The 19,929-nt window shown below is 42.2% G+C and overlaps 1 protein-coding gene across 6 annotated transcripts in view; it reads left to right on the forward strand.

The window, feature by feature from the left end:
• Window positions 1-19,929, forward strand: part of RALGAPB (Ral GTPase activating protein non-catalytic beta subunit) — a 392,859-nt gene that overhangs the window by 45,385 nt on the left and 327,545 nt on the right. For all 6 annotated transcript variants that reach the window (XM_029614592.1, XM_029614596.1, XM_029614594.1 and 3 more), the window contains 2 exons: window positions 4,025-4,173; window positions 17,647-17,863. In XM_029614592.1, the coding sequence (XP_029470452.1) occupies window positions 4,025-4,173; window positions 17,647-17,863 (366 nt within the window). The remainder of the gene's footprint in view (window positions 1-4,024; window positions 4,174-17,646; window positions 17,864-19,929) is intronic.

The following is a 19,929-nucleotide window of genomic DNA, read 5'->3' on the forward strand; positions in this document are numbered from 1 at the left end:
TTGCAAGACACTATCGTCTAGATGTGGGAGATGCAGGGTCCCGATCTCTTGGCAAGAGTGTTTTGCGAGCGGGACTCTCCAGGTCCCACCCAGATTAGGGAGCTTTGGTACGTCCAAGGAGTCTGGACTGATCTGGGTACGTACAGGAAAAGGAAAATTGGTTCTTACCTGCTAATTTTCGTTCCTGTAGTACCACAGATCAGTCCAGAACCTGCCTGATCTATAGAAAAGGGAGAGTCTTCCACTCGTTCTATTTTCTTGGTTTGGGAAAGGCAGACAATTTATAAAAAAAAAAAAATAAAAATTGGTTATTGGTTGGTTTTTAGGCTTAGGTACAGGTCAATACTGAGGAGCTGCAGGTCGCATACAAGGTTACGTTGAAGTGTCAGTAAAACTTTGTCTCCAGCTGCTGGCAGGGAGGCAAAACCCAGGAGTCTGGACTGATCTGTGGTACTACAAAAACGAAAATTAGCAGGTAAGAACCGGTTTTCCTATACAGTGGATTTTGCCTGGAGGCATGGGTTTGGACTAGATGACCTCGTCAGGTCTCTTCCAATCATGTCGCTTTGTGACTGTCAGAACTGGAAATAAGTTTTGAACTAGCACAGGCCATTGGCTCTTAAGTATGTAGCACTGTCTCATAGTACTTTGTTCATAATACAATCAAAGAAAAAGGGTTCCCACTTCTACCATTGAGCAACATGATCTTCCGAAGGCCCACCTATAAGCAGGTCAAAAAAGAATGTACAGCATGCCTTTATATATTTATTTTATGTTCTACTTAATTTTGTTTAAATTGTATAGTGCTGTATGTCAGGGCTCTGTACACTTTATAAAGAGCAGTCCATCCTGTCAGAATCTATTTTTGGTTAACATGGAACTGCAGATTTAGACAAGTTAACCTTCTAAACCATGATTTGTTTCAACCTTGTAGCATTAAAGATATTGCCCTCTTTTTGTTTTCAACATTCACAATTTTCTGTTTTGTAGTTCTGCTTGTGTAAAAGAAATCAATAAATGGTTTGGCCTTTCATTCTTTACGTTATTGATGGCATTCAGGCTTTCCTGACATACAAATGTGAGAGGAATCTCCATTGTATTTATGTAAAGTAGGCAGTAGTAGTGACTTAAAGGATAATTTTCAAAAAGATTTACACACATAAATATAACTACTAATTTTGCAATTTTTAAAAGCCATTTGCTTGTGCAAAGTATACTTATGAGGTAAATCCTATGGATAATTCAATGCCATAAATTCTAGCAATTTTCAAAAATCCACTGAAAACATGGCTCTTTAGAAATGCATGCAATTTAATGTAAAGAAAAGCATATGATTTAAAGTAAAAGACAAAACACTGTGAATAGAGAGCACATTAAGTAAAGAATGATGTCAAGTGTACTGTTAGAAGGACCAGAACCTTTAATCTCTGTTAGGTTAATTTAGAAAACCCATTAATGTGTAACAGATTATATATTAGCTAGCTAGTGCAATTTCCTAGAATATTTATTATAAATTAGAATATTATTATGAAATAGAATATATATATATATAAAGCAGAATCAAACTATAAGGTGAATACTAAACACACAGTATATGACCACTGACCATGAATATATGTATGAGGATTTTGTAAACTGTTGTGATCATCTCTTGGAATGATGGTATATAAAACGCCTAAATAAATAAAAGAAGATGGACTGGCCATCTTTCCCTGTAGTCTGTATTAGTCAACTAGTCTGCTCATATTGTAAATGGAAAGCCCTTTTGGCAGTTGACTCTATAGTGATTAATGAGTGTCAGTATAGAGATATTTCACATACACACCAAAAGGTGAATTTTAAAAGCCTAACGCGCACTGAAATTAGGGGATGCGCGAATATGTTGGACTTGCGCGCGCTGAGTGGATTTTAAAAGCCGCCAAGATACCCGTGTAAATGCTACTGCACGCACATTTCGGAACTTCTCAAAATTGGCGAGGCATGGTCTGGGTATGTTAGGAAATCCAGATTTAGGTGCATGTAAAGCATCCCCCAATAGCCCAATATGTTTTCCCTCAGCTTTCTTATGACACCATCCACTGCAAAACTGAGTGACTTAAAAAACATTAGTACTGAAGCCAACTTTAAATGTTACAAAAATCTTAAAATGGCCATTAACCAAATAGAAACAGAAATACAGAATATGATGAGGATCAGAAGGCTCACCTAGCCTATCCACTTTCCCTTTCTGTGGCAAAACCCATAGGATTGCATACTGAATGTGAACACAGTAAAAAATGAAATAGTTATTTCATGGTCTTGGCACACTTTAAAATCACTGTACTGTCAAAGCAAGGGATATCTTGGGGACAAGCAGGGAAGTAGAAATCAAGGTATGCGAGACGTGCCTTCAACTATCTGATTTTACTTGAATGTGTTCCAGTGAACTGTAAAATACTCTCAAAGACAGTAACTTTCATACTGGCGCACATTCATCTGCCTGCGCACAGGGTCGCAGCTATTTTATAACATATGCACATATATGCATGCATGTTATAAAATAGCCTAGCTGCTTATTCAAGTAGGCCCAAGCGAAAGCTGCTTCTACCAAGTGGGTACATTTCAAAAGAGATGCACGCCGATAGTCTGTATCGGCATGGGCGGTACATGGGTGTTTTGAGATTTTAACCAGAAATTTGCACACGTGATCTGGTGCTCACTGAGGCCCCCTGCCACATAACTTTACCTCTGCTATGGATGGCGTGTAAGTCCAAAAAAATATAATGAGCCATTTTTGAGGGATTTAAAGAGTCTGGGACAACTGGGGCATGTACAGACTATCAAACCGGGGGGGGGGGGGGGGGGGGGGGGGTTTTGAAGGACCTATCTGTTAACTGGCCAAACTGGGAAAGAAATGGTTAAACAGGCAAAGGCGTCGGCGTGCATCTCTTTTGAAATGTACCCACTTGGTAGAAGCAGCTTTCGCTTGGGCCTACTTGAATAAGCAGCTAGGCTATTTTATAACATGCATGCATATATGTGCATATGTTATAAAATAGCTGCGACCCTGTGCGCAGGCAGATGAATGTGCGCCAGTATGAAAGTTACTGTCTTTGAGGGTATTTTACAGTTCACTGGAACACATTCAAGTAAAATCAGATAGTTGAAGGCACGTCTCGCATACCTTGATTTCTGCTTCCCTGCTTGTCCCCAAGATATCCCTTGCTTTGACAGTACAGTGATTTTAAAGTGTGCCAAGACCATGAAATAACTATTTCACTTTTTACTGTGTTCACATTCAGTATGCAATCCTATGGGTTTTGCCACAGAAAGGGAAAGTGGATAGGCTAGGTGGGCCTTCTGATCCTCGTCATATTCTGTATTTCTGTTTCTATTTGGTTAATGGCCATTTTAAGATTTTTGTAACATTTAAAGTTGGCTTCAGTACTAATGTTTTTTAAGTCACTCAGTTTTGCAGTGGATGGTGTCATAAGAAAGCTGAGGGAAAACATATTGGGCTATTGGGGGATGCTTTACATGCACCTAAATCTGGATTTCCTAACATAACTGGAATAGTCATGGATGGCAGGCTTCTGATTAGTACTTCTCCCATAGTGATCAATGACACATCCATGTGTACACATTCATTTACAGCTTTTGTTCCTCACTCAAAAGCTGATGCTGAGCATCACATATATGGAATAGTTTTATGTAGATTATAATTAGGCAGCATTGAAAAATACCTTAGTTGGCAAGTTGTTATACCTCTGCACTCACCCTGCTGTGATCTAGCAATATTCCCACACCTGATACAGTACAAGTGCATTTTAATTCAATATAATCATCCCTGATTCTTCATGTGGCACTTTTCTCATCCTAGAATAGATTTTTATCCATTCACCATGATTTGGGAATATAAGTGGGGATTTCTTAATACTAATTCAGAGCACCATAGATTCTGATGTCTAGAACCACTTTTTGCCAGGAACAAGGGGTTATGAGAAGGTATGGCATAGTCTGATCTTTCTACTTTTTTTCTCTCCAGGTATTTCAAGACCTCGATCTGACAGTGCTCCTCCCACACCAGTGAATAGACTCAGCATGCCTCAGAGTACTGCCACAAACACAACTCCACCTCATAGTCGAAGACACCGTGCTGTAACCATGAACAAGCCCACAATAAAAACTAGTATGGTAAGATGCATGTCTATATGTGTGCAAAGAACAATTGTGCTTAGGAGAGTGCACCTAACATTCATAGATGAGTGGCCATGAAAGTCCCAATATGTTTATGGGAACACCTTTGTTGAAAGTGATGTGACATCTAGTACTGTACAGTGACTATGTTTTGTGTGTTGACACTTGTGACATTGACTAGATGGATCAATTGAGTTCTTCACTCCCAGCCATCTAATGTGTGAGGTCAGCTTTGAAAATACCAACATTTAAAGACCAGTGTGGGAATAGAATTTTGGAGGAGGATAATTATCAGTGCAATGTACTGTATTAATCTAGCAAAACATTATTGTGGTATCACCAGGGTGGAACCATATTTAGAAAACTTGTGAACTGGTCAAGGACTTCTAGAAGCCAGGCACATTTTTTTCCTTAACTTTATTTTTACCTTTTTTGGTCTGGGTTTTTTTGTTCTTTTCTTTTTGTTGCTTTTTTCCTCTCTCCTTTTGACTATTTGCTTTGTATTCTTCCAACTCATCCTTTTCTTCCCCTCATAAGCTGCTTCCTTCTCTTCAGCCGTCTACCCCTCAGCTTCTTCTCTCTAGCTGCTCGCCCTCTTCCCTTCCATCCCTCACAGCTGTTTTCCTCCAACCTCTCTACATGCAACAGATCCCCATGGCCCAGCTGCAGCAGTGGTGGCCTTTCCAGGCAGGGTCTGGCTGTAGTAGCTGTGGTTCTTCCAAACCCATGAAGTACCAGATTTTAGGTGCCTGGTTTACCTGTTGCCTAGGGATTTTCCAGCACTGGATATCACTAATGCAGAAAATCATAATAGCATTAAAGCAGAAACTCCAAAAGTCAGATATGTGAAATGTTGTGAGATGGGAGCTTGGCACTATTTTATAGTGCTATAAATTGGTGGGAGATAAAATTAACTTTCAATTAAAATGGTTTCCTTCTGGAAGTAATTGTAGGTTAGCATTTGTCAGGAATTTTTACTTCCATCATTTCCAATCTTTTCTGGGTTCAGTAGTGGTCACTTGCCAGATAGTGCATGGAAACTGAAACTAACCTCACCTAAAGTCAAGTCCACGTGCTTGATAGTGCTCTAGTTGTGAGGAGAGGGAAAGAGAAGACAAAAACCTGTTTGCTTGCTAGGGTCTCTGTGTGCTGGTTCCAGAGGCTATTTGAATCTTAAAAATTTGTGTGTCCAAGTCCTATCCCATGGTTTAATCCCTTTCTGCGTATTTATCGCCCAACTTGTACACTCAGGTCTATTAGTGAAAATCTAGAGATCCCATCATCAAAGTTCATGCATCTCCGTGCGATTAGGGAGCAAGCATTTTCAGTAGCCAGTCTATCTGGAATGCTTTCCCCGAGCAGCTTCAAACAATGTCTTGTATAAAAAGAGTCTTGTTTGTTTGTTTTATTTATTTATTTATCTATTTATTTATTTAGACATTTTATATACCATCGTTCCATGTATAGATCACAGTGGTTTACAAAAGTGACATTCATAGCTCTAAATCAACAAACAAACGATTGGTTATATAGGAAGTATTCATAGTCGGGCACTAACATCTGTTAAGTGAAATTTTTTATTACATGTTAATGATCAAGTAAATAAGGCGAGGAGTATGGAAAATTAGAATAGTAAGTTTCCCATCTTGGTTAGTGTGTTGCATTGAGGATCTTACATTCTCTTGTTAAGTTTATTCTTCATGATTTGATTATTATCTTTTGTCTTTGTAGCTCTCTACATTCTGATGTTTTTAAGTTAATTTGTATGCATTTCTGAATAGCAATGTTTTTAGCTCACATTTAAATCTTTCTTTTAACATACGTAACATCTCAAGTAGAGAATTCCAGAGCTTTGGACCAGCTATGGAAAACACATGATCTCTTATTTGCGTCAGATGTGTGCTTCATATTGTGGGAACCATCAATACTTCTTTATTTCGAGATCTTAGTGCTCGCTGTTAATTCATCATGCAGAGATTATGGGCTCTAGGGTCTGGCCCAGTCGCTGGTGTGCCTAGCAGCCGACTTCGATACCAGGTTAGCCAAAAGTGTTTCTCAGAAATCAGAGACCTCTGTTGGCAGTTGGTTCAGAAGTACTGAGGCGGTTCATATCTCTAAGCTGGGTGGTGCGTTGAGCGAGGAGTCTTCCTTCTCAGTCACTGAATTTTCTGGGAGTTCAGTTCGACTCATTGTAGGGGAGAGCATTGCTCACGGAAGTGAGGTTGCTGAAGGGGCAAGAACAAGTTTGGCACCTGTTAAATTCTTTGATACCCAAGGTCTGGGATTATTTACAGGTAGATCGACGTAAGAACTGGTGCATTAAGTAATTGCAAATTTGCAGCCTCTGCATATGCAGCCTCTTCAGAGGGCTCTTCTCTCCTGCTGGAATCTGTTATCAGATGAGTTCCATTTCCCCCCTTCTTCTCAAGGAGGAAGGTAGTGACAGCCTTTTGTGGTAGCTTATTCGGGTCGATCTGGAGCTTAGTGTGGAATTAGAAGTTCCAGATTGGGTGATTCTCACCACCAGTGCCAGCTTTCCAGTTAGGGAACAGCATGGCAGAATCAGTCTACACTGGGACAGTGGTCAAAAGCAAGAGGCATTCTGTTCAGTCAGTTGGTTAGAGACCAGAATGGTGTGTTACTTTACTCGCCTTTCTGCCCCAGTTTTGTGGTTATCCAATGTGGTTCCTATCGATCAGTGCAAGGGCAGTGACCTATTTCAACCAGCAGGGAGGATCCAAGAGTCTGACAATGGCTCAAGAGGCCCAGGAGTTGATTTGTTGGGCGGAACAGCGCTTGAAGAAGATAGTGGTATCTCATAACACTAGGGTGAACAATGTTCAGGCAGATTTTCTCAGTCTGAGGAAATTAGACCCCGGGGAGTGGGAGCTGTCAGAGATGGCGATGCATCTCATTTGCAAAAGATGGGGATCTCCTCATATGGATCTAGTAGTGACCAGACAAAATGACAAGGCATCTCATGTTTACATCCGGCGAAGAGAATACGGTGCAGAGGGCATCGATGCTCTGGTTCTCCCATGGCCTTGAAACATTCTGCTGTATATCTTTCCCCCATGGCCACTGGTGGGCAAGGTGATACAGCGGATAGAGAAACATCCAGGCAATGTGATTCTGGTGGCTCCGGAGGGGCCATGCTTTCCATAGTTCGCAGATCTTGTCAACATGGACTTACATGGTCCTCTGAGGTACGGCCATCTGTCGAATCTTTTCTGCCAGGGCCCAATATTTTAGGACCAGGCAGCTCAATTTTGACTCGCAACCTGGCTTTTGAGTGGGGACAGTTGAGTTGGAGAGGGTATCCTGAAGTGGTTATTACCATCTTGTTGCAGGCCAGGCATACTTCCACATCTTTAGCATATGTGTGAGTTTGGAAAGATCTTTGAAACCTGGTATTTCGCTAATGGGGTGCAGTCTATTCATGCTACTGTATTACATATTTTCACTTTGCTTCAGGAGGGTTTGGTTAAGAGTTTGGCCTTTTACTCTCTGAGGGTACAGGTAGCAGCTTTGGGCTGTCTTTGAGGTAAGGTACAGGGTTATACTATGTCTAGGCATCCGAATGTCATACGTTTTCTTCGGTCCTCCAATGAGGAAGGCTTGTCCATCTTGGAATCTTAATCTGGTGCTCAGATGTCTGGGTGAGGCTCCTTTTGAACCACTGAAGGGGGTAACTCTAAAGGACTTGACTCTTAAGTGGTTTTCCTAGTGGCTATTTGTTCAGCCAGGAGGATTTCGGAGCTCCAGGAGTTGTCGTGCCGAGATCCTTTTCTGCAGATTTCAGTCGGGGGTGTCTATACGCACCCCTGACTGCCTTTTCTGCCTAAACTGGTATCTGCGTTCTTTGTTAATCATACTACCAGCCTTTCCAGATTTAGATTCCGCCATGCCTTATGCAAGGGAGCTTAGGACCTTGGACATGAGATGGACATTATTAAGGTATCTGAAAGTTATTAATGAATGTTGTAGATGAGATAACCTTTTTGTTTTGTGGAATGGTCCAAAGGAGGTGTGTCAACCTTCTAAGAACACAGTTGCATGTTGGATTAAGGAGGCGATTGGTTCAACATACATATTTAAGGTTGACTAGTGCCTGAGAGTTTGAGGGTTTACTCGACATGTTCTCAGGCGACCTTTGGGCCAAGGCGCAGCAGGTATCTCTGCAGAAGATTTGCAGGGCCATAGCTTGGAAGTTGCTGCACATTTTCACCCAACACTATCACTTTGATGTTGGGACTCTGACTTCCGCGGGCTTTGGTGAGGGTGTTCTGTGAGTGGAACTCTCGGGGTCTCACCTAGTTTAGGAGTACTTAAGTACAGACTAGGAGTCTGTACTGATCCGGGTATATATTGGAAAGGAAAATTGATTCTTACCTGCTAAGTTTGTTCCTGTAATACCACAAATCAGTCCAGAGACCCACCCAATGAAGGGGGAGAGTTGGCTGCTCATTCTGATGGTTTGTTTCTAATGCAGAGTTGTTAGTGGTTTTCTACGCTGTTTGTTTACCTTAATTTCTGGGACAGGGTTTCCAGTTGGTTTCAGCGACACCATTCTCCTGCTTGTTGGGGGAGGGAGTTGGGTGTTTATCATTTTGGCATACAGCATAACACTGAGGGAATGCAGGTGGCACACTAGCGGGCCGATACAGTGCAGTGCGCTCCGATGGAGTCCACTGTTAACCCTCGATTGGACGCGCGTTTTCGATGTGCTAGCGTTACCCCTTGTTCAGTAAGGGGCCGAAAATGCGTGTCCAAACCCCCCCCCCTCCCCGAACCTAATAGCGCCCGCAACATGCAAATACATGTTGATGGCCCTATTAGGTAAAAGGAAAGGAAAATGTGCAGCCAAGCTGCACATTTTACTTTCAGAAATTAGCGCCTACCCAAAGGTAGGCGCTAATTTCTTCGGGCACCGGAAAAGTGCACAGAAAAGCAGTAAAAACTGCTTTTCTGTGCACTCTCCGATTTAATATCATGGCAATATTAACTCGGAGGTCACGAAAGTTACCAAAAGTAAAAAAAAATAAAAAATAAAAAAAAATGTGAAATCGGCCCAGGGCTCCCGGGTTAGAAACTGGATGCTCAATTTTGCCAGCGTCTGGTTTCCGAACCCGTGGCTGTCAGCGGGCTCGAGAACCGACGTTGGCAAAATTGAGCGTCGGCTATCAAACCCGCTGACAGCTGCCGCTCCGGTCCAAAAGGAGGCGCTAGGGAAGCCCGCTCTCCTGCGAACTTTACTGTATAGGCCCGTAGGTTATGTAGCAGTGTCAGTAAAACTTTCTCTCTCTGTCTCCATCTGCTGGCAGGGATACAAAACACAGGAGTCTGGACTGATTAGTGGTACTACAGGAATAAAAATTTATTTATTTATTTATTTATTTAGAATCTTTTCTATACAGTCAAGTTAGATGCCATCACAACTGTTCACAATAAGGCACATAAATCGCTGTTGATAAATGTATTAAATTATATCAACTAAACAGGTGCCATCAAGATACGGTAACATAGTTTCATAATAAATATTAATTGGTGGTTGTGATAAATCATGTCTATTCTTATCCGTATCAGCTGTAAGAATGAATTAATAATTATATCTTATCCTTTGGTGTTGAAACTAAAATATAAATTAAAATACACACATATTGAATAAGGTGGTGTGTGTGGGTGTTCTACTGATCGCTTACTACACTTCCCTGGATTCTACTCTCCATTCTCTTTGTGAAATGCTTGCTTAAATAGCCATGCTGTGCTCGGGGAACAGGTTCCATGGCCCTGGCGCCCAGAAGGGTGGACAGTTCTGACTTGTGATCTTCTTGCATCCACAGAGTATTTGGTGGTAAGTCCAGGGATACCATGAGGAAGTTTAGATGGTATCCCTGGGTTATGATGGATAATAACCCATTGGGTCTGTGGTTATGTTGAGCCAGTTGGTCATGAAGTGGAAAAATCGACCTACTGGCAAATCTGGTTTTGGATTTATGGAGGGACTGCTGTTCTCTGGATATGTCTCAAAATCCGGAGGCCAGGCCTGTTTGCGGTAGTGGCTGAGGCCTGGATGTCTTGGGCTGTTGAGGATGTGTTTTCTGAGATGGTCTAGTTGGCCTCACGCGAGATGCCGGTGGATAGACTCTGCATGGGCGATAAAATTGTTTCCTAGGGTCCCTTCTAGTGGATCTTCGTGCAGAAGAAGGGGCCACGGTAGTCACTGTGGATAATTGTCTCAGATCTCATTATGGTCTTTTAATTGAGCCACTGCATCTTGTATCTTGTCGCCGAATAGGTTTTCACTGGTACATGGCAAATCGGCAAGTTTGTCTTGGACTTCAGGTTTCAAGTCAGAGGCATTTAGCCAGGCCCACCTCCTGGCGCTGATTCCTGTTGCTGACATGCGAGAAGCTGTTTCAAAGGAGTCGTACACAGCACGAACCTCATGTTTGCCAGCCTGAAGGCCTTTATGTAGTATGGCGTTGAGACTATCTTGTTGCTGTTGGGGAAGAGAGTCGGCTATTCCCTGAACCTGCTTCCAGAGATTTCTTTGATACTGTGTCATGTAAAATTGGTATGCAGCTATGCGTGACACTAGCATAGAACCTTGAAACATCTTGTGACCTAAGATATCAAGGAATGTTTGGTCCTTGCCAGGAGGTGCTGAAGAGTGTGATCGCAGTCTTCTGGCCTTCTTTAGTGCAGATTCAACTACCACCGACTGATGGGGTAGTTGCGGTTTTTGGAAACCAGGAATATGTTGGACAAGATAAGTCGCATCTGTCCTCTTATTCACAGGCTGAACAGCACAAGGATGTTCCTAGAGACAATGTTGCAGATCTACTAGCACTTCGTGTACTGGTATAGCCATCACTTCTTTTGGTGCATCCACAAATTGGAGAACCTCTGTGTCCTCCTCTGTAATCAGATCAAAGGGAATTGTCTCTGACATTTCCCCAACAAAACTGGCAAAGGAGAGATCTTCTGGGGGAGGAGATTTTCTTCTTTCTTCCAGAGGAGATGGTTCTGATAAAATATCCTCCATGGATGTGTCAGTGTCAACATCTTCCCATTTGTCAGAAAAGTCTCTTGTCGAGATCCTGAAGGAGGGAAGAAGATTGGTACAGTAGGACGGGTTGGCACCGATGGTTCCTTTGATGGCCTCGAAGGAAGATGCGGTGGCACGATGCGGGTTTCGGCGGCACCGGAGGAATCGATGGAAAATGAGGGCCTCTCGGTCCTGAGAGCTCCGATGAACCAAGCATTGGTTCTGGCATCGGTAACAGAGGACTGGAATCCGTACCTTCGTCATCTGAGGACCCAGGAATGGGAATCAGGGATTTCAGAGGCTTTGCAGGTTGCTTTGGCATCGGTGGCCCAGGTTGTGTTGGAAGGGCACTGATGAGCGTATCCAGCCTGGTTAGCAACGGAGCAAATATTGATGGCTCCGGTGTCTGTATGGTGGCTGGCATCGATGGCGGTAGGTCTCAGAGTATTGAGCACTGCCTGGCGGATGAAACCGTCCAGTTCCTCCCTGAAAGCTGTTGTAGATATCGCAGCTACAGGGGATGGCAGGCTAGGCACTACTGGCACCTCCACAAGGACCTGTGGGGGCTCAGTACCCGGTACCGATATCGGTGGGGAGCGCCTTGGTTTTTCGGGTGGAAAGGGTGTTAGAGGCTCCTCTACCCATGTCTTCTTCGCAAGCGGCTCGATAGTCATCGAAGCCGATGCAGGATCGGTACCGGCACCGGAAGTCGTGTCCATGCTTCCCTCAGTGCTCGGTCCGGTCTTTCCCCAGAACTCAGGTAGATGATGTGGATGCCTTAGAAGGAGTTGGTGACGGACGGTCACTGCTGCCCTGGTGCTCCCGGCGAGGTTTTATGACTAACTTTTTCAATGGTCCTGCCAGTGACGATTGGGTGGATGTCGATGGAGTCAACTTCATTTTGAACAGAGTCTCCATCTTGTCGAGGCGAGCCCGCCTACCCTTAAGAGTCACCTTGGCACAACTTGGGCAGTTAGACATGTCGTGTGATGAGCCGAGGCACAGCACACAGACATAATGTGGGTCGATAATCAACATGATTCGGGGGCACTCCGGACATTTTCAGAAACCTGTTGCCATAATGGCAGAGGTTGAGGCCCAAAAACGGTCGATTGCCTGCGGACACCGAAAAAGATGGGTGTGGGAATCAATCGGAAATAGTGAACTTACTCACCGAACGATGGAAAAACACTATCCCAATGGGAGACCCCTATGAGGGAATGTTTTTTGAAATAAAATATTTATTTTTTCTTGAGGAATTTTGTGTGAGAAATTCTCACAGAGCTCCTAACCGAGAGGCAAACTGCAGTGCGGAAAAAAAGAGACTGAAGGGAGACCCCTGTGGCTGCAGGGATCATGGCATGCTGGGCATTCTCAATGTGCCAGTCAAAAGTTCTAGAAACTTTGACAGAAAAGTTTTCTGTGATAGGGCTCCGTCCAGTGACATCACCCACATGTGAGGACTACATCCTGCTGTCCTGGGAGAACACCTGTTACAGGTAAGCAACTCTGCTTTCTGGCCATTCTGTCTCTCTTCAGAAGGGTCTGGTCAAAGGGTTCCCTTATTTCCTGGTTCCTTAATGGGATCTTAGTCTGGTAATTAGCGTTCTGGTGGATCCTGCCTTCAAGCCAGATAAATATGCTTCTCTCTAAGATCTCTCCTTAAAGATGGTACTTCTAGTGGCCATATATTTAGCTACATGTATTGCAGAGTTGGAGTAGAGGAGAAGTCTAGTGGTTAGAGTAGCAGGCTGCGAACTAGGGAAGCCAGGGTTAAAATCTCACGGACACTACTGACTTTGGGCAAATCACTTCACTCTTCATTGCCTCAGGTACAAAATTAGGGGTCATTTACTAAACTGCAGTATTTTTTCCCAAGGGATAAATGAACCACTCAGCCTCGATAATACCTCTGTCCCCCAAAGTAGTAAACCCCCCCCCCCCCCCCAGGGTCTGCATAAACCACCCATCTTATCACCATCCCTCCCCACCCCCATCCTTGCAGGCAGCCTTTTGTAAAGATTTTTTAAAATCTTTTTTAAGAATGATGCAAGCTCCATCCCCCCAACCCTATTCTTTCTCACAAAAAATCTGATCCCTGATGGTCTAGAGGACCCCTGATGCCCACTTCTCTTGACACCACCTTTACCTAAAAAGGTCACCCTGATGGTCCAGTGGAAAATGGCCACTGCCCGGGCCTGGAGTCTAGGAGGAGCTTCAGGCCCCCTCTGGACCACCAGGGTGACTTTTTTAGATACGTGGGTCCAGGTTGGTGGTCCACTAAACCACCAGGGATCTTTTTATGCAGAGGGATGGGGACTGAGGGTGGTGGGTGAGGCGGCTCACTGGACCATTAGGGCAATTTTTTTTTCCCCAAAAAAGGGTGATGATCTGAAGCGGTGGGCTCAGGTGGTATCCTGGCTTCCGAGTACCGGATTTCTATTTATTTTACAATTTCTAGACAGTTTATCAACATTACAAGGCGGTTTATAAGAAACATCCATAAATAAAAACAGTGAAAATCATATTGGGCTCTGCTGGGCTATTTTTGCTAGGATATGATATTGGTTGGGTGGGTTAGGAAAATATAAGAATGTTTCCAAATAAAAGCTGTCTCATTGGGAAACTGTATTTTATTGAAATTGTTGCTATCGGACCCTCTTAATTTAAGTCTATGACGTACCAAAATGGTAAATGTTGCTTTCTTTAAACTTCAGATCAATTTTGTTCCATCCCCAATCATATGTAAGATCTTTTGTTCAAATATGAAAATGTGAAATGGTTATTTACTCTTTTGGGTAATACAAGGACTAGGGAGCACTCCATGATGTTGTAAACCAAATTGGAGACAATTCTTTTTCACTCAGTGCACAATTAAACTCCGGAATTCATTGCCAGAGGATGTGGTTAAGCCAACTAGTATAGCTGGATTTAAAAAAGGTTCAGATAAGTCCTGGAGGAGAAGTCCATAAATTGCTATTAGTCAATGGGGAAAAGCCACTGCTTGTTGCCGGCATTAGCAGCATGTGGGATCTATTTCATGTTTGGGTACTTGCCAGGTACTTGTGACTTGGATTGGCCATTGTTGAAGACAGAATACTGGGTTTGATGGACCCTTGGTCTGACCCAATATGGCATATCTTATGTTCTTACAGGGGGGTGTTCATAGATTCCCTACCAGGAAAACTTTAGTTGCAATTCAAACACCTATATCAATATTCTTAGTGCTCCCTGTACTACAGTTATTGATCAGGAATGATAAGAGTTTTTATTAGTCTTATTCACATATGGTGGGATCATAGAATCTAAGATGTCCATGGGGTAGGAGAAAATGTTGTTTGTTACTATGGCTGTGATAAACTGTAAGTGGTTTGTTTGTAAATAAATAAAGATTATGGCAAAAAAAAATCTCCTGTTTAGGTGGTAAATCAGTATTCTGTTAAAACAAACACACAGTGATCCATGATAAAAATAAAAAAATTAATAATAATAAATACATAATACTTAAACAACATACAAAACTATAAAAAAAAAATATTGCAGTGCCCCTATATATTTAAAACCATCAAATAGTGCAGGAATAATGCTCGAGGTAGCCCAAAAAAGTTCATGAAATTTCAAAGGCCTGTTTAAGCGAAAGGCGGGACTTGCATCATTTCTTTTTTTCTTTGTTAAATTTTTAGAACAGTGGGCCACCTCGCAGGTGCTTGTGTGAGGATGGGGCTCTATGCAGACCCCCAGGGGGGTTTTACTACCCCGAAGGGAGAGCATTCTTTGGACTGAGCAGCCCCTTTGACAGTGCCCTAGGAGCCTTGAGATGTGTGTTATTGTCTTGAGACTCCAGGGGAAAGTTAACTACAACTCTTGTAGTAGCTAACTTCATTTCAGTAACATGACTTCCAAGTTTTTCAGCAAGTAGCGTTATTTGATTTACGTAGTGTTATGGTAATTTAGGGTCTTAATGAGCAGATTAGCATGAATTTGCAATCTAATGAACTCATTTTAATACGCATAGTGGTGGGGCTTCTTTAATGCAAGATGTTTCAAATATTTTATATTATCCCCCTCATTATAGCATTTACTGTGCCAAAAATTGTGCATTTTTTGCATGATAAATGGCCTAACTCAGCTTAGTGAATGAGCTCCTTAGATTGTACATCCTTTGGGGATAGGGAAATACCTATACTACCTGAATTTAATCAGCTTTAAAGTGTTATGAAAGGTAGAATATAATTTAAAAATTATTTTAAAAAAAGTTATGGCCTTATCCTGAAGAGTTCTTTGCTAGTATCTCTGCTTAGTCGGACTTTCTTAACCAATGGCATTCCCTAAGGTGGAATGTCATGGTAGGGTAGGTCTTCATATCCTCCTCTTGGAAGTAGATTAGGCAGCTTTGTGTATTCAGCATTACTTGCAAGAGATAGGTGGTTTCAAATTCATCTGGCTATCTTGGTTTCTTCATTCCTTGGATATTTATTGAATCCTTCTCAGATATTTAGAGGTGACTAATTTGTTTTAGAAAGTTGATAGGCTTTTGGTTATTTAGCAGGTCTCATTGGGGATTGTCATTTACTAGGAGGATTAAAGAGGCAATCTCTTCAACATGCTTTCAGAAGGCTCTGCAGGTTCCAGAGACACTTTGCTCAGGCTTCCCCTTGGGCAGTTACAGTGGTTGCTCTGGAACACATTGCTTGGTCTTCCTTACATTCATTAGTGAAGCAGTACAGAGTAGATCACCAAGCCAAGGGAGATGCGGCCTTGCAGCAGGTATTCTCATGGCAACTCTCTCATCTTCCCACCCACGTTAGAAAGGGGCTTGGGTACTTCCCATGCATCTGGACTAATCTAAGAAGATAAGGAAGGAGAAATTTAGATTTAAATTTCCTTTCCTTGAATCCTGCTAGACCTGTCCAGGACCTCCCTGGGAAGTCAGCTGCTGCACTCATGTCCTTGGCTGAGAGTCCTTTGGGTTCTGTAGAAGAGTCACAGGCTCTCTCTATGGAAAGGTCTCAAGGCTTCTCTATATCTTCCCTTCTTGCTGTTTTCTACCTTTATTCTTCCCTTCTTGTCTGTTGTAATTTTAAGAGGAGAGTTATTAGATTTCCTCCTGTTTTCCAAGGTTTTCTTAATTATTTTATAGTTTCATAGCGGTTTCTTACGCCATTGTTTTGACATAAAGATACTGCTAAGTGTTCATCCTGCACATAGGCAGTCAGGGTGTCACTGAAAAGATTGTGGTTCTCTGACTTTAGCTGCTGACCAGATGGTTTAAACCTGTATATCTGGACTGGTATAGCAGGATTCAAGGAAAGGAAATTTAAAGACTAAATTTCTCCTTTTTGTTCACTTTATTCTCTTGTGACTTGATATAAATTGCTGCTCGGAAATTGAACTTTAGTTTTTTATTCCTGCGTATGCCATTTTGTTTCTCCCTTAATTTTCTATGGGCAGGTTACCTTTCCTGTAAGAATTCTCATTGGTGCAAGTCACATCTGTTCATAATTCCTCTCTTGATTTTGTTGAAGGTTATTAGAACTCTTAATTGCTGAGTTTTAGATAGAAATTCAATACAGTTTTGGTTTAATTGCTTGGAAATTTTCAGTCCTTTTCTCAGATTAAAAAAAAAAGGCAAGATACAGACAGTAGTCTAGCAACATGATGGGGGCTATCCCTTGTTTTGCACTGAGTGCCACATATATGCTTCTATATGTGCACCTGGATCAAACCTCATAGGGCTCAGGGAACAAGTACAGTCTCTGGAAACTAGAGTGGCCGACCAAGAGGGACTGAGGCAGACAGAGGGATATTTAGAGAAGACCTTCAGGGTTATAAGGTGGTTCCACCTCCATTCTGGCAGCCTTCATGCTGCTTTGGAAGAGCAAGGTCACTAGGAACTGAGAGGGGCAGAGACCATCAGGGACATAGTATAATCCTTTGTATTTATCTAAAGTAAGCAGTAACGGTGACAAAGTTCAATAAAAATGTTAGGCACCATTTCAGTATCAAGTTGCATATACCCAGATTATGTCTAGCCATCTCACTGTTGTACTTCACTTTCAGTGAATTTCATATTCAAAAAATGAATAATTAATTTAGTTAATACATAAATAATAGAGCGATCCCATCTATATTCTGGGAGCCTGTGTACTGCTTGGAGGAGCAAAGGCACAAGGAAGGAGACAAAGGGAAACAAGACCAAAGAACATATGACTTTTGGTGATGCTTTGGGCTAAAAGCAAAAACTGGCAGCATATATAAAATGGCACATACTAGGTATCATTACCTAAAAAAATAATCTTGTGCAAGTGAGAAATTTTGGTTAAGTGAACACTCTAAAAAAGCAAAACAAATGGGACTTGGAGAAGGAAATTCAAATCTGATAATAGTAGCAAACCCTAACCTGGCTTTTCTCTTCATAGGTTAGTACTGCTCATGCCTCCAAGGTTCAACATCAGCCATCTTCGACATCCCCACTGTCCAGCCCAAATCAAACCAGCTCCGAGCCTCGGCCTCTACCTGCCCCCACAAGGCCAAAAGTCAACAGTATCTTGAACCTCTTTGGGTCGTGGCTGTTTGATGCAGCGTTGGTGCACTGCAAGCTCCATAACGGAGTAAATCGAGACAGCAGTATGACTGGTAAATGTTGATGACCAGATCTGTAAAATTGTCTTTACTATATTTACTTGATATTTCCTACCTGTAAGATTAACATACATAAATGAAAGAAACTTGGAATGCTTTTCTGTAATAGATCTTTGAATTCAGTTTAACCCCTTCCAGCTTAACAAATGCATGCTGTATCAGCTTTGTTGTCCAGGGAGGGAAACTTATTTATCTATGAATAATACTAATGATTCCATTATTATCTTTTTCAATAAGAAGTCATTTTCTTGGTGAAACAGTATGCATTATGATAGGTACCAGTGTTGAGTACAAGCCAGAGTTTGCTGCATGGTGCCATGTGCAGAACCCCTTGTTTGGTGTTGAATACTGGGATAACTCGCTATAAGGTTTTGGGAACTTCTGCCATTGTCATGCATGTGATTTCCAGTTTAGTTTATTTATATTAGTTTAGTTTTTGGTAATTTTATACATGGAAGTTGCGTATTGTCAATTCAGATCTAGATCATAAAACATCAAGAGTATCTTTGTATATCAAGCTTATTAATACTTTAATATGTGACAAATTTGGATGCTAATGGTTGCAGCCCACCAAAGTCCGGGTATGCCCTAGATTGATACAGGTTTATCCTGTTAATTCAGCACCTCTAAAACCTTTCCTTTGAGTGGCATCATGTTTTTGCTGGACAAAAGCTAAAGTTTTGTTTGGCACTATTTCCTACTAATCTTTTGCTTGGTAAAAGCAAAACACTTACAGGCCGATGCAATATGGGCATGCTAAAATCGGGCACTCACATTGAGAACCCTTTTACCTAACACGCACCCATCCACCTCTCCTGGGCACGCGATGCAATAAGGAAACTTGGGTTGAAAAGGAGCTGCTAGGGGAAATTGTGCATCCCTAGCAACTCCTTGGCAACGGGCACCTGGGAGAGATGGCTGTAAGTGCAAGTTAGAGAAACGGACCCTTAGTACAATAGTCAAATTTCTCTTGCTACTGGCACAATATACACGCACAATATACATGGCATGGACCTTATGTATTGTTATTGTATATTGTGTGACCTGAAACATTTTTTTTTTCCCTGTCGGGTCTTTTTTTTTTTGGTCTCTGTTTCCTCCTACTTAGTATCGTGACGATACTTTGTAGGAGGAACCAGAGAGAGCATTTTTTTGGGGTTTTTTTTTTTTTTGTTGAGCCCTTAAGTGAGGCATGACCTAATGCCACCCTGGGGCTGGCATTACATTTTCCATTTAAAATAGGGCGAGTTGGGCGTGCAGTCAGTTTTTGCATCCTGGGGTAATGGCTAATAGCCTCATATACATGAATTTATATGTGATGAATGCTGTTGGCTACGTGCTCGATTAGACATGTGTTTTGGATGCACTAATCCCTTTATTGCATTAGCTTAGCGCGTCCAAAATGTGCATCCATTATAGAGATAACCAGTGCGCTAGCCTGAGCCCCCAATATTGCATCAGCCTGTTTAAAGTAGAGCTGAAAAAAATCCCGGATGCCTAACATTTTGAAACTGCTGCCAGCCCGGACCGAGAGTTGCTCTAGTGCAGTTGGCCCATGGCTAATTGGAGCTGCTGCTACCACCATAGCCATTTAAGTGGCTCCCTGCCACCATGCTGCACAAAAGAGGAGGAGGGGTTGGAGAAGGGGAAGGGAGGGAAGGTGGGAGGGGGAGAGAGAAAGTATGGAGCAAAGAAAACAGAAATAAGTCCAATTAACAAAGCCCTACAAAAGATAACATGAGAGCATAACATAAGATATGCCATACTGGGTCAGACCAAGAGTCCATCAAGCCCAGTATCCTGTGTCTAATAGTGGCCAACCAAGTCAAATGTACATGGCAAGTACCCAAACATTAAATGAATAGATCCCAAGCAACTAATCCTTATTTAGTAAGAGCAGTTTATGGATTTCTGCTCTAGGAACTTATCCAAACCTTTTTTTAAACCCAGCTGCATTATCTGCCTTAACCATATCCTCTGGCAATGAATTCTAGAGCTTAATTATGCATTGAGTGAAAAATAATTTTCTCCGATTTTGATTTAAAAGAACTACTTGCTAA

This window comes from Rhinatrema bivittatum, chromosome 8 (genome assembly GCF_901001135.1).
Source record: "Rhinatrema bivittatum chromosome 8, aRhiBiv1.1, whole genome shotgun sequence".
Classification (NCBI taxonomy): Eukaryota; Metazoa; Chordata; class Amphibia; order Gymnophiona; family Rhinatrematidae; genus Rhinatrema; species Rhinatrema bivittatum.